General features: G+C 39.3%; 1 protein-coding gene across 2 annotated transcripts in view; it reads left to right on the forward strand.

Annotated features, from left to right (window-relative positions):
- Positions 1-27,687, forward strand: part of LOC143334012 (junction plakoglobin a-like) — a 159,100-nt gene that overhangs the window by 65,114 nt on the left and 66,299 nt on the right. For both annotated transcript variants that reach the window (XM_076752473.1, XM_076752472.1), the window contains exons 2-3: positions 13,421-13,475; positions 14,431-14,664. In XM_076752473.1, the coding sequence (XP_076608588.1) occupies positions 13,460-13,475; positions 14,431-14,664 (250 nt within the window). In that variant the 5' untranslated portion in view covers positions 13,421-13,459. The remainder of the gene's footprint in view (positions 1-13,420; positions 13,476-14,430; positions 14,665-27,687) is intronic.

Genomic DNA, 27,687 nt, shown 5'->3' on the forward strand with positions numbered 1-27,687 from the left:
CAAGCGATTAAAACAGAACAACATGCTGTATCCAAATGTCTTTCTTTGAGCAACCCCACATTTACAGCTTGACCCTCAGACTGCACACTCTGTGTGTCATTTTCTTTGGTTCTATCTCCATGAATATTTTCTGCAGTGCATCGAAAGTGTGTTTGAGCAAGTTTAGAGCATAGAGGAGGTCAAATAAGTGGGCACATCTATGTGCAATTGATGGCAGTTCATTAAGCACCTCCACATCTTCAATAATGATGCCTATGTCACATGGTGGCTTTAATGGATCCTCCTCCTCTCTGATGACAAACACTGTCATTGTGCACTGCTGAAGCTCTCTTCCGGCATCATCCTTCTCACCAACCTGACAAAAGACATTTATTGTATAAAAGCTTTTTGGACCATATAACTTACCTTTTAGACTAATATTTGTTGATATTGGGTTGTTAACCTGGTTACTATTGCTGTATTTGCACACTTGAGAATTGTGTATATGTCTGTTATATGATTATGTTATCAGGATCATAATGAATAATGTGATACTTACTGAATCTAGCAGCTAGCAACAGCGATCCTCCAAAAGGTTATAACAAAATTAAAACAAAACAAAATTAAATATTATAGTCGCACACATATTTCCATTAGGATTGTCTATAGCTGAAGTTATTAACTGCAAGTTTTTGTACATCTTCCCCAAGGTACAGGATGAGGCACTTCAACAGACACTCTCTCCTTAGGCTCACATCAAGGCTCTCGGTAAGAGTGCAAACATTCAGCACATCCCGGGTCTTCTCTCTGAAAGTTCCTCCCTAGTTCCTGATGATCTCGATCAGCTTGCTGTGGTTCTTGTTCAAGGAATCCAGGAATCATGGTTGAAGTGGAACAGTAGTAATCCTCCTAAATTCAGCATTGATCTTTCTGAATTATCTTAAATTGCCAAAAGAAATGGGTGGCCTAGACCTTCCAAATCTGCAGGCTTATTATCAAGCAGCACAAGTAAGGAATGTCAAAATTTGGATGGGAGAATGTTCTCATACAAAATGGAGAGAGATGGAAATAAACTGTGGAGATATACCATTAACTGCTCTCCGTTTTTCCAAAATACAAAAAAATCATACATTGAGGATGTAGACAATAGATGGGTAGTTGCTACACTTAAGGTTTGGAGGGAAGTCTGCCACAATTTAAAATTAAATGAAGATGTAATTCTTTTGAAGGAAATGGGGAGTGATCCAGTCTTCTCTCCTAATAGAATGGACCAAACATTTAACATATGGGCATCCAAAGGTTTATGTAAATTTGTACAAATGTTTGGGGATAAAGAAATGAAATCTTTTGAACAGCTATCGTTGCAATACGATATACGAAGGTCTCATTTATTTCGATTCTTCCAAGTGAGAAGTTATCTTTTCGATGTTGTAAAAAAGAAATCTATTCAAGAAATAAATCCTCTCATAAAATGCATGCTTAAGATATATGATTGTAGTACTGAAACAAAACTCTTAACTAAATAAGTTAAAATAAAACAAGCTAAATATAAAGATAAACAAATGGATTTCAATGTAAAAAAACAAAGGGGAAGATGAAATTCCTTGCAATATCTCACCAGTAGATTGGAAACAAATGTGCAAAAACATACATGAAACAACTAACTCAAACTACACACAAACTACAAGAAACTGGTTAAAAGATGATAATTTAAGTAATTCCAAATGGAAAGATCTTGTTAATGACATATACGTAATGGAAAAAATAACAATGAGAATTAGAAATCAAGTTTGTGTTTTTGAAGAAAGATGGGAGAGATGGGTGAGGTATATAACAAATATATACTTATAAAGTATGTTTCTCATTGATATTATAAATATTTTGTCTTGCTTGTCCTGTATAATGTAAACTACACATTGCCTTTGATTTTGAATGCGGGCATATGCAATTGTAACTCGTGTATTTGTTGTTGTTGTACCTACTGCATATATTTATGAAAAAGTATCCTCTGATTGAAACCTTATGTAATTATTAGAATAAGTAATTTTTTTTGTTTTGTTTTGACAGGAAAACTTCTGGTTTGAAGTAAAAATACCATATAGTAGAGGTGTTTCTTTTAATTTTGTCAAGAGGGGGTTTCATTTGCTTTGAAGCAAACTGAAAACATCAGATTTAAACATGAAACCATAATTTTTCATTAGACCAATTTAAAAATACACTTTGAAGCAGCGGTGTCAAACTCAAATACACAGTGGGCCAAAATTAAAAAAAATTTCCAAGTCGAGGGCCAGACTGGTTCACTGTTTATTGAAAACTGATTTAAATGACCATATTGCACATATTGAACCTGGAACTAACACAGCCTATAAGTTACTGCCTATAAAACAACATTAATCATTAAATAAATGAAAAATCAGTTGCATTCATTTCTTATGGCTTTACCTGCAGCTTTCCATAGTAATTTCAAATGAAAACATTTTCCCACAGGCCAACAACAGCCAAAAAAAAATTTTGTTCAAACAAAAACCAAAAATGCCCAAAGAGTGCAAAAAGTCAACATATATTAAGCTGAGTTTGCTGCTCTCTGATTCATACTAGTCTAAGCCAGATACTTGAACCTGGAACTAACACAGCTTATAAGATGTTTTTATCTGTAAACAACAAAATTAAACATTAAATACAAGAAAAATCAGTTGCATTCATTTCTTCTGGCTCTTTATGCAGCTTTTCCAGACTAATTTACCTGTCACGGTGTTTCGTTTCATACTGTCTTATGTTATATTCTTTCATGACAGCTACACTGTCTCTGCACAGAAGACAAACAGCTTTGTCCTTCATATCTGTCCACTGTCCGTTTAGCCATTTTTCGGGCAGAGGTTAGCTGAAAATTAACCACAGGTAATGAGCTCCATCAGGCGGCTGATGAACGAGTGGGGCACGGATTCGCGCTCGCAGGCCTTTGATTGATGTGCCAACGCTCTGGCAGTGCATTGTGGGACTTGTAATACTAGTGGTGCGTGCAATATACCGGCGGGCCAGCTCTAATAACAATTAGATATTATCATGCAGACCAAAGATAATTCCATTGTGGGCTGCTTTTGGCCCGCGGGCCTTGAGTTTGGCATATGTGCTTTAAAGGAATGACACAGTAGTTTCACTTTTGTGTAATCTGTACACTGTGTGTGGGCGTGCATGTATGTGTGTGAATTGTGCCATAAATGAAATAAATCGTCTGGTATGATGTTACATAATGCAATTATAAAAGCAATTTTCCTTAGAGACACAGAGGGAAAGAGAGGGAGAGCGAGATGACAGAGAGTGGGATGTAAAAGAGGGAGGTTTTAGAGAAAGTTGTATAAAAAAAAAATACAATTTTCAAGACCTTGCTCTGTGCTCCCTTGTTAAAGGAATAGTAACAATTTGGGAAATAGGTTTCTTCGTTGGAGTTTGAATGAGGGCATGGTTATCCAAGCCTAGCATAAAGAGTGGAAGCAGGGGAAAATAGCAAGTCTGGGCCTGTCCAAAGCTTAAAATTACACTTACTAATGCCAGTTACCTTTAAAGTAAAAATTTGTCTCAAATGCCTAAGAGTAGTGTAAAGGAGTAAACAGACCCAAATGCTGAGACTCAGATGCAGAGGCAGGGATAAGTAAATGAAGGTAACAGTTTAATGGATAAATGTGCAACAGATGAGTCTAGGAGATCCACACAAAGAGGCAGGAGAATCTACTGAGAGTGAACAGACCACAAGAGAGGTCTGTTCCAAATAACACACGACAACAGACTGACAGGGCATACATTGGCGCACAAGGGTAGGCTCCTGGAATAACTGGAGGTATGAGAAGTTCTTGTAGTTGGTCCAGACTACAAAATGTTCCTTCGAGCCTCCCAGCCAGTGGCGCCATTCTTCTAACACCATCTTTACAGCCAAGAGTTCATGGTTCCCGATGTCATAGTTACGTTCAGGGGGCATCAGTTTTCTAGAAAAGAAAGCACAAGGGTGAAGCCTCTGATTGGAATCAGAGAAGTGGGACAACACCACTGCAACCCTGGTATCAGAGGCGTCAACCTCCACAACATATTGAAGGGCTGGATTGGGTTGAATGAGGACCAGAGCTGACATGAACAAACCCTTCAACCTGCTGAATGCAACCACAGACTCAGAGGACCAGGTGAACAGGACAGAAGGTGAAGTCAGCCAGGTCAGGGGAGCCAGAACCCTGCTGTTGTCCCAGATGATACAAATTCCAGGAAACTTTCAATTCACAGGGAGTGGCCATTCCTCCACTGCCTTCATTTTTTCTGCGTCCACCTTTACCTGTCCACTCAAAATGACAAAGCCTGGAAAACTGACAGTCATGGCATGAAATTCACGTTTCCCCACTTAGGCAAACAGGTATCCAAAGAGGAAATGGTTCAAAAGTCCCTTAGGACATCATTTACCAGGTTTTGGAAGACTGCTGGGGTGTTAGTGAGCCCCAAAAGCTTCACTACTGTGTTGAATGCAGTCTTCCATTTATCCTCCCCTCTTATCATAACCAAATTGTAAGCGTTCCATAGGTCCAGTTTTGTAAAGATGGTGGCTCCCTGAAGAGGTTTAAAAGCAGAGGAGATCAAAGCAGAGGATTTTTGCTCTTAACAGTTATAGAGTTAAGGCCACGGTAGTTAATGCAGGTATGAAGAGGCTTATCTTTCTTGAAGACAAAGAAAAACCCAGCACTGAGAGGTGAAGAGGAGGGATAAATAATACTTGCTGTGAGGGACTTCTTGATGTAACTCTATGGAAACCAGACTTGGGGCAGGGATACATAACAGTAACAGTAACAGTAAGGTAACAGTTTTTAATGGATATTTCAAAAATGTTCAACAGACGAGTCGAGGGGATCCACACAAAGAGGCTTGAGAGTCTACTGAGAGTGAACAGGCTGAGAGAGAGTCCTGTTCCAAATTACGCACAACAGACTGACAGAGCATATAGTGGGGCAGGAGGATTGGCACATTCATCTTGTTACCATGAAGTTGAACAAACGACTTGATGAGTACTGCCGCTTTTACACTGTGTCAGCAGATGGGTCTTGATTGAATAATTGGTACCATACCTGCCAGCCACGCCCTGCAGTTAAACAAACACACGCAAAAGTGAACTGTAGTAGACCGGTAAGTGTCCCAGTGCTCCTTCCCTTCCCACCCTCTGTCCCATGTTACCTCCTCACCCAAAGTGAGGAGTTGTATAGTCTGATGGCATGAGGGACAAAAGAGTGTTTTAGTCTGTTCGTCCTGCACTTGGGAAGGAGCAATCTTCCACTGAACAGGCTCCTCTGGTTACTGATGATGGTGTGCAGATGATGCCTGGCATCACCCATAATGTCCAGCAGTTTTTGCAGCATCCTCTTCTCTGCCACTGTCACCAGAGAGTCTAGCTTTGTGCCAACCACTGAGATGGCCCGCCTGATAAGTTTGTCCAGCCTGGATGTGTCCTTCTTGGATTCGCAGGCCCCCCACCACACTACTGTGTAGTAGGGGACACTGCCGACCACAGACTGGTAGAACATGCACAGGAGTTTGTTGCAGATGTTAAATGACTGCAGCCTCCTCAGGAAGTACAGCCTGCTCTGTCCTTTCCTGTACAGGTTGTTGGTGTGTGTTGTCGAGTCCAGTTTGCTGTCCAGCCACAGCCCAAAGCCTGCACCTCAACTCCCTCTATCAGAACTGGACGTCATCTGGGTCTGGACCTCCCAAAGTCACTGACCAGTTCCTTTGTCTTTGAGGTGTTGAGTTGTAGATGGTTTGTGTGGCTCCTATACTCCTCCTCTCTATCGTCCCTGATGCATCCTACGATGGCTGTGTCATTGGCAAACTTCTGAATGTGACACAGCTCAGAGTTGTAGCAGAAGTCTGATGTGTACAGGGTGAAGAGAAGCAGGGCAAGCACTGTACCCTGGGGGGCTCCAGTGCTGCTGATCAGACAGACAAGAGACAGAGGGGAAGTGAAACACAAAGGCACAATAGGACAAAGAGGAGAGGAAATTGCAGATCCTAACAGTAAATTGAACACAAGTAAATTGAAAACTGTCCAACTGGACCATTTGGACTACATGCATGGTTTTGGTCTCGTTTGAAAGGTAATACTCTTAAGTTTTATCCTCAGCAGTCAGAATCACTGTAAGTTCTACTGGCATTCAGTAATAGAAATTTGAACATACTGAGGATAAGGATAAGTTTTGTTTTGTTTGCCTTAATATTCCATTGCAAATAGCTTGCAGATGACTATATCTGGGACATATTGGTTGGAAAACACAATAGGACCACAACATGAAGTCTTACCCTAGTTCAAGTGCAATACTAACTAATAGCAATACCACAGAAACTGAATATTTTCATGTTTTTTATGGCAGCTGAGAAATTGGCTGGATCCAGAAAGGACTTCTTTAATAGACAGTAATATGTTTAATCTTGGAGGGGGAAAAACAGTGGAAAGAGAGAGCAGCCAATAATAGCTAAAATATCTGGACCGACTGTCTGACATTCTACTTTTAAAACCCAAGTGGGCATGCAGTCTGAAGGACAGGTGAATGATTCTGTGAAAGCGCAACAGTGTTTTCCAGGGTTGACAGAGATATTTCACAGAAGGGGGTTAATGTTGATGGTAGGCATGAATCAAAATCAAGTTCTCTGAAGTCTGCTAAATCTTCACTATTTTGTCACAAAAGTCATAAAGAAATTGTTCACATGTAGCTGGGGCAGATTTAACTGGCTGGCTAAGAAGAGAAACAATCACAGAGTCTAAGGGATAATGACCCTGTTAAGTGTTCAGATGTGAAAAGTTGGCATTCCTTGCTTCTTTTATTGCACACTGATAGGAAGACGTTTGATGTTTGAGACGAACAAGGGACACACTGAGTTTAACCTTCTTCCATTTACTTTCTGCATTGTCTTTTTGAATGACTTACTTTTCATTTAACCATGGCAGAGTAGAAGATCTTTTACATAATCTAAAATATTCATGAAAGAGCAGTTAAAAACACTGACAGGCTCCTTTACATTGAAGCTCTGGTATTCATTGGTGTAAAAATGTGTTTGAGGTGGTAAAATCTTGACAGAAACTACCAACAAAAAGTGAATTTTGAGGATGAATCTGGAACAGCCTGGCACTATAATGATTTAGATTAGATTTAGATTTATTTGTCCTTCTGCAAGGAAAATCTTTTCCACCTTTTGTACAACCTCAGAGTACACAAATACATAAAACGAGACAGAATACATCAAACTTGAAAAAATGAATACATGAATCCCACACCATACACCCACTACCAGCACATTCTCAAACTTTACATACACAAACACACAAACTGGTGCACAACTGCAGTACAGTCTGGATGTTCTGTTCAGCTCTGTTATGGCAGAGGGGACAAAACTCCTGCTGAACGTCACTTTCTTCCATGCCAGCGACCTGTATTGGTGACCAGATGGGAGGAGCACAAAATGTGGATTGAGGGGGTGACTGGGGTCAAGCGCCATGGTGTATGTGCTGTGTGCAGTGGCTGTGCAGTTGAGGTCTCGGAGGTTGGGGATTGGGGTGCGAATGATCTTGGCAGCCTTGTGTGTATTTTGTTTAAGTCTGTTCTTGGAGGAGGTTGATAGCATATTACAGAAGCAGGTGGACCAGTAGAGAATGGGTTGAACAATACTTTTAGCAGCAGACAGTGGGGGGAACGGAAAGTGCTTTGAGTGTGTGGAGGGTAGAGAGTCTTTGTTGGCAGCATTTATGGATGTCAATTTTGTGTTGTTCAAAGTTCAGTTTATTGTCTGGAGCGATGCTGAGTTATTTGTGGCTCTCCACCATTTCAACAACTTCGCCGTAATCTGAGACAGCAAAATCATCCACAGTTACAGAAACAATTGGAGAGCACCAGGTCAAGTCTATGTTGTATGTATGTTCTTTTCTAAAAGAATCTAAAAGTTAGATTTAGATAAAATCAAAATGAGGACGAAGAGGGGCAACAAACATGGATATTAAATTCACCAAGCATAAGAATTGATAGTCATATTCTAACATCCTGAATAAAACCAGAATATTTAGGGAGCCTGTAGATTAAAACACATAAAATGGGCGAATTATTCTTGACAATAAAACTGAGACTCTCAAAGGTGTACACACAGCCAGATGAGACTGAAGAACAACTAAATCCTTCTAAACCAGCAGGCAGGCATGAAGAATCTTGTGGATTTTCAAAAAGTGAGTTTTATTTCTCAGAAATGAAAGTTTTATGAAACACATTACAAAACTACAGTAAAGTTCAGGAAGAAAATTCTAAACCAGAATCCCAGTCCCCTAATGATGTGGTGACTCTTGGTCCAGTCTGACCGACCACTCCTGTACATAACAACTCTTAAACTGAAGGCAAACTTGAAGACAAGCTGTGACTGTACAGAAGATGACTACATGTGTGTGCTACAAACGGAAACTAATGTACAGCTAACTATGCTAAATAAATACAAATATGTTGTATGAAACAAAAACTATGTCATCATGTATGTGCAATCAGTGGCACCGCCAGCTGAAATCCTGTGGCACTGTGCGTACAATTTTTTTTTGAAGGTTGTGTGTGTGTGTGTGTGTGTGTGTGTATGGGTATTATGAAATTGAATCCTGGCAGCGCCACTGTGTGCAATGTAAATTTAATGTGCATGAGGTCAACAAACCAAATGAGTAAATGAGCCATTATGTGTAACCTATAAAGAAAACTGAGGTGAACGGAGGGTGGTTACCGACATTTAAATCAGCTGTGTGGCAGCAGGTGCAGCCATCACACATGGAAAACTTATTTGCAAGTGATTATACATTAAGTAAACAGGGGATGGAGAAAGTGCTTTTAGCTGTGATGAGATTGTTTCTGAGTGGACTGTGAGTAGATTTTGGTCTTGTACACTGCCTTTCAGTGATCCTAACTGGAATTAATGAATTAGTGAGGGTTTTTTGTGCTGGGGGGCCCTGACAAAGAGGCAAGACTGTGGATGTAGTGAAGCTGATGGGTGAGGAGGGCTTTCTATTGCACATGGTGCACTCTGTGAGCAGGAAGCGGAATATGTTAGAGGACAGGATCTGAGGGAAGCTCTGCCAAAGGAGAGAAAAGGTGAGTGTTACAGCCTCATTACCGCTGATGCCATATGGAGGGGAAGACAGAGCCTTTTAGGACCCTCAATGACCGACATCCAGGAGGGGAAACAGGGTGAAATCAAGAGGGCAGGGACGTCAGCAGGAGTAACCACTGCATCAGAGGACACTGGCCCTTGGCTATCCGCAGGCTTGAGACAAGCGAGGAACACAACTGGATCTGCCGCTGGAGTAGATCCTTGATGAGCCACTTAATGGATTTTTCTTAATGCATTTTAATGTGATTGCAAATGAAGGTCTACAGTATGAATTTGGCCACAAAAAGTAGTCCATTTCACATTTTCTGTCTCCCTGGTATTGACCCATGCCTGCTTTTTGACCTCAGTAAACATGAACTTTTCTCTTTTGTCACGCTTTTGGGTTGAATATTGCTGAGTCTTTACATTTTCTCCATCCCGCTAATACGAACTATTAAAGCTTCCTCCTGCCTTAATACAAGGAAATGAGTGTGATAGGCTGAAGAGGACTGTGGCCCTAAACAAGGCTGAAAAAAAGCTCTGTGTGTTTGTGACAGTGATAGCAACAAACACATAGACAAGAGAGCCAGACTTTGGGCACGAATTAGGCATTGATTTTACTGCTGCAGGGGAATGAGCAGACACTGGCTTATGTGTCACCATGCACACACACACACACACACACACACACACACACACACACACACACACACACACACACACACACACACACACACAACTCCAGGTACAGGGCATTTTTATTCTCTCTCCACTCCGCATCCTGTCTGGCTCTTCCTCTACCACCCCCCTTATTCACCTTCCTTCACTTCATCATCAGCTGTTCTCTCTCTTTTCCTTCTTTTTTCTTCTTTCCTCTCACTTTACTCTTCTGCCCTCTCTCTCCTTCTGTTCTTATATTTCTCTCATTTCTTCTTTTCTCCATATATGCTTTGCAGTGCTTAAACACCAGTGGGGTAATGCTCCAACATCTCGCAACTAAACTTTCCTTGACATTTTAACTCCATGTGTTAACTACAGAGTCTGCTCAGTTTTAATTAGACAGGGACTCTAACAATGGCACAGAGTAATTTACACCACGGATGCTCACTGTCAGCTTAGGGAGCCAGAAACACAGGGTTTTGGAAAAGCAAGTGAGGAAGTAATTTTAACATGTAAATGAAGCACTCTGGTGCACTCTGATGTGGATATAGGGGGAAAAGATGTATGTTTGACATTCAATTCATTATATTTTAAAATGAAACCTGTTGTGATTACCTTGCAAAAGTTCAGAAGAACACGACAGTGGCACAACTCCTGTTAAATCCTGTTAAAGAGATACTGTATGAGTTTAACTGCATTATGTTCAAGTGCATGATTTCATCATTTAATTTTCTTCTGGCTCAAATCAGGACTTGAAGTGCTTTTGTTGCTGCTGTGTGTTTGCCTGTGGGTGGCCTGGGAGGGTTCCTGTCCTAATTGCTGCACTAATGACTCCCTTTTGGTTCTTCAGTGGGGTTAGGGTGGAGTTTGGGGCTTTTGCAAGCATTGTTATTGGATCTCAATATGCAAATCAGTTTGGCGGAGCTTGCGGACTTGTCAACAAATGCAGCATGATCAAAGTCACTGATGCAGGATGTTCTCATGGAACTGCAACAATGAACAAGCCGAGGGCTATTTGGTAGAGGAGACAGCTAAGGCATCCGTAGGCTACATTATCACGAGCTCTACTAACTACTATGCTTGCCTACTCCTGTCTGTCAGATGTTATATATATATATATAGCATATAGCATATCATAATAATTGATTAAGGATCTGTATAATATCAACATGCATGATACAATTCTACAAATATTAATTCATTCATTCATTCATTTGATATTCTAGACATCTTGCTTATCATTGAGGGTTGCAGGGCTGGAAACCTACACCCCAGAAGGCCAGTTTTTCCTTTTTCTTTCTTTCTTTCTTTTTTTTTTTTTTTTTTTTTTGTTAAAAATTTGCCTTTCATACACCCATTCAGGAGCAAGCTACCATGCAAGTTGGTAGATGGTCCTGATGATCATTAGGATTGCTCCTTCTGGTGAGACCAACACTGGCAATTTGGGGATCAGTGTCTTGCTCAGGGACACTTCAACAACAACTTCAACAGGAGCTGCAGGTCAAACCATCAATCCAGTGATTAATGGATGACCCGCAATAACTCCTGAGGCACAGCCGGCCATAAATGAATATATTTTATAGCAAATAAACACAAATCTGCAGTCAGTCTTGATTTTTTTTTTCTCATGAAAAGTAACAGGGTATGCATTGTGGACAAGATAGACAAGATAGATAGAGCAGATAGTAATGTTACAGTGTGCTTGCTGGTGGTTGAAACAGTAAGTGCTTGTATCGTGCATGCTTTAGTTTGTGATATTTCGCATTTTTGTCAGCACAGATTTGTGGCACAACTAACAATATACATGAGTCTTTGGCCTGTCAGAACTTGAAGTGGCCAAAGTGCAGTATCTCCACACCACATCATTTATCCACAGCAGCTCTTTGCATTTCACGTTGTTGTGGCCGTTGAGCTGTCTCTTTCTGTGGCTACAAAAAAATTAAAGCCACTGCAGAAAATTTGTCGTAAGAGTCCATTGATTTTTTTTGTCTGATGATGTTATTACATAAGGTATGTCCACTATGAGACACACACACGCACACACACACACACTTTAAGCATTTAAATTGGTTTGATGTCTCTAAATGTATGTGGCAACATACCTCATGTGTGTTTTTATGCCTGTTCAGTGTAATATTCATTTCCACAGCACTAATTCAAGCAATGCAACAACAGAGTCATGTCATATGTCACACCCAATGAAAAAGAGGCCACACACTGCCGTATTCTATGCAGTTTAATAATGTCGCCTATTCAACAGTTAAGCTTGCTTCATCAGAGAGACCATGACCCTGACCTCTTCTGGTAAAATTTGAGACTTTTAATGTGAACCATCTGTGCAGAAAGTGTTGAGTATCAAAGTTAAAAAAGAGAAAGTGAGGCAGCTGAGTTGGGAGAATAACATGACTCTGGAGTTAGTGCTGTGGCAATGTAGATTATACTGAATTTATTACGCGAGCCATTCTAGTACAGTTCTCAATGGCTTTCACACAGCTTTTGTTAGTAAATGTCTTTAGTGTAGTGAGTGTAGTAATATCTATTTTGCGCTTATATAAACACACACACACACACACACACACACACACACACACACACACAGACTTCATCTACCTCTGAGGATTAGTGTGACTTCCCACCAGGCAATGGGGTTCTGTGAAGGGCTCTTGGCAGGGAAGATGAGACGCTGTAACCTTTCACCAGCCATTGCCTCTGAGAGTTAGATAAGTTTGGTCTCTAGAGTTTTACACGCTTCACAATATTGACATTAGTGTAACATGCTGCTGCTCCTCAGGCCTTTCTGGCTTTCTGGAAAGAAATAATTTCTTATCACAACAGCAGCAGTGTGTGTGTGTTCTTCACAACTTATAAATAGTAAGGAGCATCTGCAAATACATGATGGATGTTATACCCTGTCTGTAACTGTGTAAGGGTTAGGGCCAAAATGGTGTTTAGCGACAAAAGATGTGTTGAGCATATGGAAAGTTGCCAACACGACTGGAAACATGTTTGATTATGATAGTATATGAAATACAGCATGTGTGGTTTTGTTGTTTTTATTTTGAGAAGAAACAACAGTACAATATATTGAACCAAAAAAGCACAATATGAAAAAATACACAATATAAAAGTATATTTATTTACTTATTTGCATATTGCACTAAAAGCATAGAATAAAAAAAAATCATTCACTGTACTGTCACAGAAGAATAAATAGAATAACTAATTTACCTCTACTACAGCAGAAGTGAAACAAGAAAAAAGTCAAGTCTTTTTTTCAATTATCAATGCAAATTTGTTTAAAGGTCTTTTCTAGGAGACAGGGTTGTTGTACAACATGACTTTGGCCTCATGGTGAAATGCTGGACATGTGACTTGAAGCTCATGACTTTGATCCCTGCAAAATCAAATGTCCCCCTCTGATGAACTATGCGCATATATAGAGGTTATGTATGTATGTATGTATGTATATATATATTTATTTATTTATTTATTTATTTATTTATTTTTGAGGAATGTGGAAAGAGAACTCATTCCTTAACATGCTTTGCTGGATATACTGGTTAAAGCCTTGATACTTGAGAAAATGATTAGCTTGAATCTTGTACGCAATCCTGTTGGCAGACCTAATGCGTCCTCTCTCTCTCTGCAGGTCAGAGGTCAGTGAAGGCAGTGGTACCAGTGGACAAAGATGATGTCCATGCAAAGTAAGTGTTCTGTCACCACAGCAGCCAGCAATGTCTAGCTGTTATAGCTGTGTGCATTTTAAGCACACATGCACAGTAATGTCTGAGGTTCCTTCACTCCCAAACTGTTTACTGTGTTAAGTGGAGGTGATCATGGTTGATTTTATTTGTTATCATGCAGTCCTTCTGTAGGCTGACTGGAGAATTTGTTATTGCAGACAGCACCTATTTGATCCTTTTTTTGACAGATGAATTAAGCTAGTTGGAAAACAGAAATTCTCGTGATTCTATCAGTGCAAGCCATTTAGATTACTTTAAAATAATTTGCATAGACTACTTTGGTTTTGTAATTAGTTTATGCAGTTATATCTATTTTTACTCCTCTGATATCCCATAACACTGTATCATTACTGAATGTCCTCTCCTATTACGAATGTTCTGCTTTGCTTTTCTTCCTCAACAAACATGCGGAATGCTCAACTTTCGTGTTGTCATGACTATACTTGGAAAAGTATGTGCTGAGCCTATTGGCTCTATTGTTCATTTCAATTCAAAAGTTTCAATTGCCAAATTAAAGCCTTCATCAAGTCCTATAGATATGCCTGCCAGATATCTGAAGAAGTTTTTTAATACTGCTGTTCCCACTATTTTATCTATTGTAAATACATCTCTGTCCAAATTTTTTTCAACTTTTTTTATCAAACAGAACTTTTTCAGTAGTGGCTGGTGATGCCTCCTCCTCTGTGGACAATCTAACCCCACCAATTACTGATTTTAAAATTTCCAAAAAACATTCAAGCACTCAGTACTATAACACTATAACAAAGTAGTTTGTCTTTGTTGTTACTTCACCAACACCAGCAGTAGTAGTGGTATAAGCAGTAGTACTTGTGGTAGTAGCAACAAGTAGTGGTAGTAGCAGAAGTAGTAGTAGTATTACTAGTGTCTGATGTCAGTTATGTGTTGCTCCCTGTAGTGAGTGAGGCGGACAGTGTGGTGAAGGTTGCAGAGTGGCAGCAGACCTACTACGCCTCAGACTCTGGCATCCAATCAGGAGCCACCACAGTCCAGGACGATGAGAGTAGCACAGAGTACAGCGGCCGTAAGAAGTACACTGGTAGTACCACAACCAGTGCAACTACTGCACCTGCTACTGCCACCACTGGGGGAGGAGGAGACACAGCAGCTGGTGGACTCGAGAGCCCCACAGGTGAGACTGCTCCCGCAATTTAGCTGAAAGAGCTCAAAAATCATTTGGTTTTGGTGGTTCATGTGTTCTGGTTTGTTTGGTTTATTTCTGCCATTGCTTTTCTTTATCTCGTGCTAACCACCGGACACAGGAAGAAATAAAAGCTCCCTCCTTAGCAGAGAAAGCTGACCTTTTCAATCTCAGTCTTACACCATGATGCTTACACTTTCAAAACAAATACACCTTAAAAATTCCGATTACTCATGGTCTGCAAAATGTGGTTGGTTAGCAAAATGTCAACAAAATACAGACAGTAGTAAGAGCGCTATAAGACTAGTTACAGACCATAAATATGACATCTTAGGTAGTTTCTTTCTGTGGTAGTTAACTCCAACAGTCCCATCAACAACAACAACAATGAATCTATTCAACAAGTATTGTGTGTGCATCAAGAGATGATACTGCATATCTTATTGCTCTGTGCCATGGAGCTCCATCATTGTCCAAAAATGATTAAAAACGCATTAATGGTGATGTGTTCCTTCATTAGAATAAACTACCACTGTAGTTTATTTTGATTCAATCTCATACACAGCCTTGTTGCGCCACTGGTGGACCAAATGTGGTTTAATCCACCTCTCAAAATAGTCACCAACAAACGCATAATTTCCTCCTTGTTAGTAATGTTTCATAAAAACTTCAATGACCAGCTGAATTCCAAATTCCAAATGAAACTGTGGTATTTTTAAAGATTCACATCATCAGTGAGAACCAATAGACTTTGAGCTAGGAACCACAGACAGAGGGGGGAAGTCAGAAAGTATTGCAAGCCAAATTATCTCATTGTTGGTTTTGGTCTTTTCATGGGATTTGTTGACAGTAAGAAAACTACAGAATATTGCCAGCCTTATCCTTTAAGTTCAAATGATATTCTTTACATTCTTGTAGCCCTGAGGTATGGCAAACATGCATGACATTTTGTTATTATCCCATACCTCTGTGGGTTCAGAGGCACTCTGTCGAAACATCTGTGTGCTGCCCAAAATGTTGACTATGTGGACTTTATGCTTTGTCTTTACATTTGGATATATCCTCCTATGGATACTGTCTGCTGTCTGTGTGTGTTTTGAAATGTATCGAACTCTTTCATGTCGGACTAGTTGGTCTCAAAATCAGATGCCAAAATGAACACTTTGGAAAATGTATTTCTCAGTTATGCAAGGATGAAGATGAGAGGAACTGAAATAAGGGTATTTTTTTGTATCCATAGGCAAAACATGATGTAGCTGAGCCTTGTTGTTTATTTGTTGTAGAGTAGCTTGGAGTTGAGTCTGTCATCAAAGCCTTAAGCATTGTGATACCACATCATATACTATTGAAGAACTTTTTTTTTAATGGAAAATATGCTTGTAAAAGTTAATGTATGCAATTAGTGATACAAGTAAATGTACAATAGCAGATCAGCAGCCAAAGTATAACATGCTGAATACAGGTAGGGCTCCTCCTTGTTCTCAGGAGGTACCAAGGAGACAAAAATATTGTATCCTCAGAACTTACATAAATGCTTTAAAGTATATAGTGTGTGTAATATAGTATATGTATATATTAATACATGATAGTGTATGATAGTATATATGTATGTCTGTAATAAGAATATAATGTACATAATAAAAATAACAGAAATATGACTAGTAATAGAACAGTAGCAAGCAGGGCCACAGCAGTAAGTTTAACTTCGAGAAATTATTGTTCATCCATCTATTTATTGCTAAATGCCAGTGAGTAATGGAGTCTATAGCTGCAGTATCATTCAGTTGAGCAGAACTGTATGTGTGTGTCATTAGCAAAATTATGGAAACACAAATTGTGCTCTCTAATGATGTCACCAAGTGGCAGCATATATAGTGAGAACAGCAATGGACCAAGACACTGGTCCATATCAAACACTGCACTTAGGTCTAAGAGGACAAGGATTTTAATCTTGTTTTCATCAGAATTTAGTCTGAGGTCGCTGATTGTTTAATTAGAACAGTTTCAGTGCTGTGGTGTTTTCTAAAACCTGAAATTCCTCCAGGATATTATTGTCTTTAAGAAAGGAATTAATTGGCACTAAAAGTACCTTTTCCAGTATCTGACTGACGAATGGATGATTAGATATCAATCTTTTGTTGGTTAGTGCATTACCATATATCATCATTATTATATATTATTATATAGACATGTTGTATTGAGATTAAAAAGTTCAGAATTTCTCAGAAAGTCTGTGGCAAATGAGTCAGAGCGGTCGTCAGTGTGAATGTAAAAGTCATCAACTATAATGGCTTCATCAAATTTAAGAACAAGAGAGGACAGTCACTTGGAGAATTCATTGAGAAACCCCATGTTTGACTTGGGGGGGGGGGTCAATAAATGATTACACACACACACACACACACACACACACAAAATAAATGGGTTATTACACACAATTGTAAAAGTTACAATTTCCAAACTGATAAAAGAACCCAAACTAAAAGGACCACATGTGAGATGATTCTTAAAATCAGCTGCAATACCCACAACACAACCAGTTAACCAAGGTGCATTCAGGAAATTGTAACTTAGTGGGCAGAACTCTACTAGAGAGGAGCACTCCCCAGATTTAAGCCAGGTCTTGCTGCTGTAGGTACAAGCCAACACACGAGGTCCATAAGTAAGACTCAGTGACAGTCTTGCAGAGCTCAGTTAATGTAATACAGGTGAATTTTCCCATGGTTACATGTTTGCTGAGCTCATCTGTGTTCACATTAGCAGCACTACTGCCTTAAATTTAAGGTATTTTGTTATTGAAGAATGATGCAAATTCTTCAGAGTTTGATGTGGAGAACTGTGGGTGGGTGGGGGTCAGTCGAGCAGCTAGTCAATAGAGAAGAATAATATCCTTGAGTTCCCATGTACACTCAAGGACTTACATGTTGGGTAAGTTTGAAGCTGTCCAGTAAATTCATAAGCTCCGTAGTTCTGGAGTAATTCAATTTGTTGACATCAATATTCAGGTCTCCACCAAGGATTAAGCTGTCATATCTTGTGATGCCAAGTACGATCATTTGCACAAACACAGATGAATACAATGTAATGGTAAGCGCTGATAATTCTGCTTTGAGCTCAAGAGTAAGATTTTCAAACAATATAAATTATTTATGTTACCACTCAATTGCTCAATCTGTTTTGAAATGATAGCATCAAACAAAAGTTACATATGTAACCACAGTTCTATTAATTATGGACGGCCACCAGACATGTAATACATGGATTTCCACATCCTGTCGTGGTTAGGAGGGATGAAACTGTCCACACTGCACACAAGAAGTTTTGTATGTGGGTGTGAAGTGCAATGCTTTAAATCACTGATTTTTCAGTCTTACATTCACTTAGAGTGCTAAATATTTGTTGTTGAAAGGACAGAATACTAGCTTTTTCTTTGGAAAGGGGAAATACTGCCATTGTAATGAACACTACACTCTCAAAAGGGCCAGTAATCAATTGACTAATCCCATAGAAAATTACTGTAAAAATAAATCATTAACTGCAACTGCAGTGTGTTGAGTGTTTTTTAAGGCAAGGGTGCATTTGAGTCAGTAATTGCAACAGGTCCTCACTTGCAAGATTGGCACCACACTGAGAGGTGCTTTGAGCTAATTTGTCAAGGATTTCTTGGAGGATCTCTATAAAGCCAAAGAGAACCCCCTCTCTCTCGAAGTACTGGAAGTTCTCATCAAGCACAGCAGTTGCCTGCTGAGTCACACTTTCCTGGTAATCACATAATTAGCAAATCTTGAGATCCGGAGGTCACATCCAAAGCCAAAGAGAAGTGTCAAAGAGAAGAGAAGAAGATCCTTTATTGATCACAACACACAACATGCATAGAGGGTAACTGCACACGCCATGCTTGCCAAGTGAAATTCTTTCTCCGCTTTTAACCCATCCTGGTAAGTTCTTCCTCCGTGGCAGACCAGGAGTGGTGGGCTGCCAGCCGACAGTGGCACCCGGGGACCCAGTTCCTTTTGTCACCATTGGTCAGGTGGTGATCTTCTTGCATGTTTTTAGTTGGGGTATTTTATGGAGGATACCCCAGTATCCTGAACACGGGGAGAACATGCAAAGAGAGAGAGAGAGAGAAAGAGAAAGAAGTTACGACGTGCACACATGCACAAATAAGAGAGAGAGGTAGCATGTGAAGGGACAGGGAGGAGAGAGCAGGCAAGATGGTGGAGGTGGCAGAGGCTTGACAACGAGATGAGAAGCACAATGGAGGATGTGTTACACGCCTCTGAGCACAAGATGACAGGGAACAATACTGACTAGTACCACTGCTATCTGCGCCTTGAAGGTGTGTGTGAGTACCTGTAAAGGCACGTAAACATGTATGTGTCTGTTTGTTAAAGAGAAAGACGGTCAAAGTGTAACAAAGAGAGATCTTTATTGCTACGGAAAGACACAATAACTGTCTCTTTATCACACAGAAACCTGGTGAACAAACGCTGTTGAGAGTCTGTCAGCTGTGGCTCTGGTCTTTTAACTGATAAAGCGCAGCTTACCAGCTTTACTACAGTGGCACAAAAAATAACATAAAACACAACAAAGCCTGATGGCACGGGGGACAATCAATATAATGTGCTGAGTGCTCAAAAACAAGCATCAAATACAAATACAGTGATTGATTGCTAGTCAAACAGCAACAACAGGACTCAGCAGTCCCTTAATTTAGACTTACACAACGATGAAGCTTACATTAACACGCTACCATTAACTGTCTGTGCCCAAACAAAACCTCGTATGCCTGGATCAGACTACACAAATCTAGCCTGATTTAGAGACGATTTTGTCGTGGCCAACCAATGACCAGCATTGTGGCCGATCATTAATGACAATTGGGCTTCTATACCCGTGTAGCATGACATGCTAAATGACCTGCAGTGCGGCATCTGGGATGCCCCACGACACCCCAACTAAAAGACTAGCATGTCAGAATTTTATTGTTTTGACACGCCTGGTGTGACATCTCCTACAACATGTTCCTGAGCGTTTATCAATCAGGTGCTCTTTTGTTATATATAGTAGATATATGAATAATGACTAATAATGGGCTGATATTGACAACGCCTCTTGCATTTGCTTTAAATGTTATGGCTAATCCACTGCAGTTTTTTCTTTCTTTTCTTTTGTTTTCAGCGTTACACACAACGCATCTGTTGCCATGATTGACAGTTGCTTCACCTGCCTCCCCATGACATCTGACTTGTGCGTGATCATGAAATAATTTGGGGTCATACAAATCGTCTTGCTAGTGACCCAACCACGACACGGCAAGAGTTTATGGCACTGTGATCATTGTATCTGTCACGGTGACCATATTCAAAAACAAAATAATCATGTTGTCTGATCTTGGCATTACTTGAGATTGTTTTGGGAGCAATTAACGTGTGTTCAGAGTGTCCAGCATTTCTTTGAGCTCAGATGTGACAGGGCCATTAGTGCTATTGTTGGCAGTTCAATGGCGGGCTGGTCCCCATAGATAGCTGAGGATAACTGCTGAGAGTCAACATAGAGAACAGACAGCCTGTTACTCATCAGGTAAGTTAAAGGACTGTGGCTTAGGTTACTTAAAATTAAAATGTTTGATTAGGAACAATGCATCTCCTGTAGTGACTCACATCGTAGTGGAAAGACTGTGCGTCTCCTGTAGTGAATGATGTTGCAATGTAAAGGCAATGTGAGGCAGGGAGTGCTGATTGTTATATCCTTGATGACATCATGGCTGTGTGTCAGGATTAAATTGAGTCCCGATGGGTCTCTCTAGTTGGAAATCAGGATTTAGCTTCAGGCCTTTGTTCAGGCTTCTGACTTTACATGCAGGCTTGTCTTTGTTCATCCATGTGGTGAGTTCCCAACACCTGCTAAGCTATGCCAACAAGTATGTTTGACGATAAGCTAGAATACTACCCATTACTATTAAAGGGTAAAGATGATATAAGAGCTCTAATTTTGTTTGGGCCAACATAATTCATTATTAAAATGAACAGGAGCATCGTAGTGTACCCATTTTGTAGCCCACTTAAAACACTTTTAGCGAGGCTACTGTGCTAGTGTTGTCATGTTGGCCTTAGATAATTTGTTTATGTTGATCCAGGACCACCATTGCCATGTTGATCCTAGATAGTTTGATTAGGTTGATCCAGGACTATGATTGCCATATTGACCCTGGATACTACGCCTGCACCAGCACCAGCAGCAATGGTAGAGTATCTTTCTCCCTCAATCACCTCTTATCATAGTTACACATTTCCATTGAATTAATTATTACCTTTTTCTGTTTGTTTGAAATGTTGTTAGACAGCAAGGCCATTAATTCCAAGCTTTGTTTGACACTGTGAAGAGATTGTATTTTAAAATGACACTCTATTTTATTATTATACGAAATTGTGGCCCTAAATCACTAAAACTTCCTCTGAGCTCACTGCTGAGTTTTTGAAACTCTCATGGTCAAGTGTCAAAATATTAACTTGATGTAGATGTATTGAATTTTAAGAGTGCTATCAGACATTAAATCAAAGAAATTAATATCATATTACATGCACTGTAGAAGGACTGGGGAAAAAATATAAAGCAGATGTATACATGATTCAATCGGCTGTATTTTAACCCTTTTATCAAACCATGCATTGGTGTTTGAATTTTTTAATGTATTTTTCTTATTTGTTATGCAATCATTGCAGTCAGTGTTCAGTTTATCCCAAAGGTGTTGGATAGTGTTGAGGTCAGGTTTCTGTGTAGGCCAGTCAAGAAGCTTACTCTAATTAAGAAGAACAAGTGTGACATTTTCAGGAGTAAAGAAGCAGATTCTGTTGTAAGAAACATGTGGATGTGCCAACCACTTGATGTGCTACACAATATGTAGAGAGAGTACTAACATTAGAAATGATGCTGCAAGGAAAGGGAATACTTCCCCGGGAACTGTAAATTCCCAAAGAAGTTTAGAGATAAAACAAATTGGTTCCTCTGAAGTCCTGGTGGGATTATCCATGATAACTAAGCTTTGGTGTGCATCTTATCCCTCATTGTTGAAACCAAAATACTTGTGAGTGAGCCTGCATACGACAGAGAGAAACACAGTCGAGCTTGTTGTAACCCCTGTCCAGACCAAGAAGACTATTTGCTTCACTTCCTATACATTTTCTAATCATCCTCTCCCTCTGAGGAAAGTCTAAAATAAATTAACCTAAGTTCATTGTAAGTGCTGATCACCAATGGGACAAGTTGACAGAGTTCATTGAAAAGACATTTGTACCATTCACTCCTGCCTCATAACTGTCTGCCAACCATTCCTCTTTTTTGTTACAGTTTTTACTCTGATAAAAGTAAATGGTGCAGCTAATAAACTATGATTATGTCCTCTATTGTGGAGTCTCTAGCTCACCATCCCCTCAAAGGTCAGTACTGTCTAAGTGGCTTGCTATTGGCCAACCGTGCAAATTTTCCTGTCATTGTTCACCAAAATTGAAGTTAAAAGATTAATTTTGCAGTAATTTTCCTTGAGCAGATCCTCCGATCTGAAATTTTGAGTTTTAAATCTTTCTGTGCCCTGTCTTTAAACTGATTGTGGACTTAGTCAGTGTGAATGTGTGTGTGCATGTGTATGTGTGCATGAAAATTGAGATTGACATTCATCATTGTTGTTAAGATTGTTGTTAATTGTTGTGGTTGTCACAAAATCATTGCAGTTATTGCTAAGACATAAGGAAAATTCAGTTGGCAATATGGTAAGCTTAAGCTGAGGACTATGAGGCAGCACTAGGCATGGTGCATTTTTCAATCTGTGTGTAGTAATTTTAATTTGTATTTGTACTGTGAAGATTGAGTATTTTGCTGGTCATATTTAAACTAAGTGATTGCTGTTTCAGTATTTTTCTTGTTTCCTTATTTACCATGCACATAGGTTTAAGCCAATCAAGGGCAAGCTAATGCTACATTTATTCACCACTACTCATTCTACAGTAGTCGTCAGCCTTGAAGCTTTCTGTTTCATCGTATTAGAATACTCTTCAGATAAAACAAAAACCTTGCCTGTGTGTTGCTTGTAAGTTTTTAAGTGCATCGTTTTCTTCACCTCACTTTGGCGTGCCGAATAGAAATGGTTTGTTACTGTCTCCTGTAGCCAGAGACCAAGTTTATTTTTCTTTTCCTATACTGCAGTTGGGTCTCACCTATGTGTTTTGGCTGTCATACCTATAACTTCAAAATGTTCTCATTCCCAAGTTGTCAAATACCAATGTTTTGTACTGGCCCTCTGTGTCTTATACAAATGCACAAAGTCCCTTTAGCATCTGCATGAGGCGCCTCCCAGAAAGCTGTTTCACCAGAAAGTTTGTCTGCTAGAAACCCTTACTAACACGCAGTTAACGTTGTGAAACAGTCATAGTTTGGTTAGGTTTTAGGAAAAGACCATGGTTTGTTTTAGAGTAGGTACCTTTATGTATGTGACATAAGTATGCTATGTACATGACATATTTCAGTTTCAAAGGAGACATGACTCCCCTTCTGACCGGTTTGCAATAAATTGTATTCACTACAGCCACTGAAGACTTTTGACACAAATACTCGAGAATCCAATGTGGCCATGCAGACTGTGTTAGAATCAGGCAGTTTTGAAACAGTCTAAATTGAACTAAACTAACCAATAAAACCCTGCTGAAAGTAGGCCTATAGACAACTAACTGGATGTCTAAGATGGTTGAAGGACGCATACTTCTTGAGCACAGGAATGTTACGCTCAAAGCAGACTACTCAATCTATTTATGGGCTTTAAACAGAAGTATTGCTGCAGGATTTTTCGATGCCCTGCCCCACCACGTTATCTCATGACCGCCCCAGGTGATGACTTTTTACAATACAAGATTTATGGAACAAAATAAAAATGAAAGCAAAATTTTTGACTTTATCAAATGCTTTGAAACATGAAATCATTTTTATCCATCCATTAATATCTGCATTTGCTTCAACCTAATTCAGTGTTTCAAATGTGTTGAAAGCACAACATCACTACTTCAGAAAGCTTTGTTTGCTCCCATCACTATTTGAGCATTTCATTTGTATTGTGAAACCAAAGTACAGTTGTAACAAAAAAACAAAACAAATTCTGATGGGTGGATGACACTGAAGCTCCTAGGCTTGTTTCGCTTCCTGTGTGGCTGGCAGCAGACAGTGTTTATGAAATATAGATAATCTTGAAGGGCACAACAGACAGTGGGCCTCAACCAAACCAATAAGGAACATTCATATTTCATGTCAGCAAAAATATTTTCATATAGGGTCTTTTTTGACAATGCATTTATTAATCATTTTACAGTAATGTCTTGCCACAATAACATCAACATTTAATGCAGCACTTCTGGGAAAAAAACCAAACAAACAAAAAAAACATTACACATTAAACAATAACCTATCTTGGTATTTGTTGCTCACAGACGAGGCCAAAGGACTCTTGATGGGCTACTGTAAATTTTACAAACGCCCCCAACGTCACTCATCTAAACAAACATCTTTCCCTCTCTTGAATACTAAGAAGCAGTTGGTTCATGAGTTCATGGAATATAGCTCAGGGCTTGTGTCCTATCCATTAAAAATCAATTCAAAATTTAAAACTATGTGAGGAGGAGATGGTGAAGAGGAATCCACTTAGGAGGTCAGAGGCAACACGGGACCAGGCTTTAGTGAACCCTTTTCCCTGTTTGCCCCTTATTCTTTCTTTCTTTCTTTTTTTTTTTTTTTAATTTTCCTTTTTATTGTACTTTTAATAAAATAAACAGAAGCCTATGGTGGATAGAAAAGATTATGCATTTCATGTAGTCGTATGAGGTGTGTAGAATAACTATTTTGGAAGATCATGAGGGGTGTTGCCGTGCTATGGATTAGTTACTTCATTACTGGGTTGTGGATTGCTCTCTGTCTATATTTTCTAGTGAGGCAGATGTTTTTCTCTTGAATGGTTTTGAGTCTGTGCTATACCATATACCAGCTTCTGTCAGTGACAGCTGTTGTCCTGATGTTTAGTTGTGTAAACACATGCCCTGTAACAGTAAGGTCACCTGTTCAAATCTAGTCTGACACCAAGGTGTTTGCATCTGCTTATCTGTTGTGAGTTCTTGTGGTTTAAAAGTTGACATGTCATATCCTGCACTACTTTTGCAATTTCCAAACTCAAATTGCCAGTCTTCTGTAACAAATATATAATGAACATAATTTCCTTAAATTATCATTTTTCTCTGCTAAAAGTGTGCCAGGCTGCAAATTCCAGTCTTAAGAAAAGAAGATGCTGGCACTGCCACTACTCTGGCACATATAATGACTCTCATTGACCCTTAAGGTGACAATGTACTAATCAAGTTTAAAATCCTTATGCTTGGCATTAAATTCCCATGGTCATGTACTTTTTTTTTTCTTAAAATATTACAGTTTTTTGCCCATTGCTTGAACACTTTTTGCAAAACTTGGCTCATTGTGTCAAAACTCTACATACAAGCAAATAAGACACAACACTGGGAAATAAACATTCACATCTATGTCAAATTGAAATGCAAAACCTAACAATCCTTTGTCAAAATGTCACTCTGATGACAAAATGATGCACACTTGCATCATACAAATACACTTTCAGATTAGCAGCAACACACTAGTGTACTTCATATAAAACACTGCAGTCTTTTTCACTGTTTTTATCCAGTTTCTCAGCTGTATTCTGTGAAGCTCAATGCAACACTGTTTATTACACAGTTTTTGTTTTTTTTTCCAACAAAGGTTTTCACAACAACTACTAATTACTGTAAGGTAACAAATGACATCAACTCAATACTGTACATTACAGTACTATACAGTACAGTACATGCAGTACAGAGAAAATAAAACAAAAATAAAACCAAAAATACACGACTGTAAACTCAGAAAAATACTGCAATTGTGTGTGGGTGGGCTTAAGGATCCTGCCATCTCATCAACATCACAAGCAATGGTTTCTCCCGCTAAGCATCAGGGAAAATATCGCCTTGTGTGCTGAATCCATCCATGGATTGACCTTACCTTAATGTCTCCGCAGGCCTCTTCCATTGCCTGAAGAAGAGACATGTGGGCATGTGGTTGGCGGTCATATATGCTCCATCTCCAAGTGGAAAAAAAGACTTAGATAGGGTTTAGAAATGGCGAGTAATAGGGCAAGTATACAACTTCAAATTGATCATGGCTGGTGAACAAGTTCCAGGCCAGAGCAGCCCAGTGGAAACTAACATTATCCCAGATAACAATGAACCTGGGCTGCTCTGATCTGTCCTCTACAACTACATCATGAAGTGCATCTAGAAATGTGATTACATGTTGCATGTTGTAGGGCCCTAGTTTGGCATGATGGTGCAGTACCGCTCGAAGGCTTATGGCAGTACACAATGTGATCTTTCCCTCACGCTGCCCCGGGACATGCACAATTGCCCTTTGGCCAATTATATTACGACCCAGCCATCTAGTTTTGCTGAGGTTGAATCCAGCCTCATCAATGTAAATAAATGAGGCTGTGCAGCTCCACCCATTGTCCAAGATTCTCTGTAACAAAAATACATATTGTAGATGGCATTACTCAAAATACAAACCACAGTACTACACATACAGAAGCCTCCCCTACCCCACCCCAGCACACAAACACACAGGTACCTGTGGCCCTCTCTGAATGTATCTATGTGGTACTGATACAATGGTACATACTCAGCTATTACTTGATTTCACCAATACTGTGTTGTAAATGTAAAGGACGGTACCTGTACATATTCATGTCGAAGTTTTTTTGATCCTGATACTGTTCGTCTCAAATGGGACCCTATATAATTGCTTCATGGTGATGTTGTGCTTTACCAAGATGTGTCTGACAGTGGTAATGCTTACTGGATTTATGTTGATGAAGAGTTGCAAGTATTTGTTGCTGCAGCTGGTGGAGACAGATTGTATTGTTTGCTCTGACTATTTCCATAATGGCAAGTTCCTGCTGTTGGGTGAACAGGCATTGCTGTCCACCCCCAGAAGGTCTTCTTGTCATTCTGTAGTAAAATGCAGCCACAAATTGTTATTGGTTTGGTTCTTTTTTACAGTAGTGTATATACTGTACTTTACTGTACATACCATACACAGTACTGAAACATTTCAATATAGTCACTGCATGTTTCACAGTACACAGTACTGTGACATCTCAGTGGCACAGTATTATGTACTATACTTTACTGTATGTTTCACAAAACTACCAATTTTTGTTGCCAAAGGGGCGTTAGCCAACTATTTCTTGCAATTAGCAATACAGTACACGTGATACGGTAATGTGATACGGTACAGTACAGTCTGGAGTAGAGAGTTGAAGACATACCTGTTTTCCAGTCTGAATGTCCTTGGGCCAGTTGTTGAAAGGTAATCTGATTGGATTTTGGTCGGATTGGATCAAATTTTTTGAAAATGGGTTGTTCAAAAGGGAAAGAAGGATTCTGAAATCAGATTAGATCATGTAATCCAATCCTAGTTTTAATCTGGATCAAACCTTCACTTTGTCTTGTTCAAAACATTTCAGTAGGATCTGGATAACTTTGATCCAAAAAAAAACAAACAAAAAAAACAGGATTATCCTGATCCCAACAGGGGGTAGGACTTCAAGGTGGATTTCAGGAAGAAAATGTAGCAAAACTTTAAAATTGGTCAAATAATCAATTTGTATCATTTTTTGTATATACTATTATTTATATTTTGCACTTGATTTGTTCAACTGTTACAGTGATGAAGTAGATAAAGTAGACATAGGCTACCATTTAAGCCTTTCAGTATAGTAAAGTAAAACTAAAATACAAATAAAAATGATCTTGTGCCCATGAAATAAACCCCCAAACAGATTTGAATAACAAACATAAATGATATATTCAATATTTCTGTCATTCATCACTGTATATTAATTTCAACAAAACAATCATCAGAGATGAACCTGTCAAA

The sequence above is a fragment of the Chaetodon auriga genome, chromosome 16, assembly GCF_051107435.1.
Source record: "Chaetodon auriga isolate fChaAug3 chromosome 16, fChaAug3.hap1, whole genome shotgun sequence".
Taxonomy (NCBI): domain Eukaryota; kingdom Metazoa; phylum Chordata; class Actinopteri; order Chaetodontiformes; family Chaetodontidae; genus Chaetodon; species Chaetodon auriga.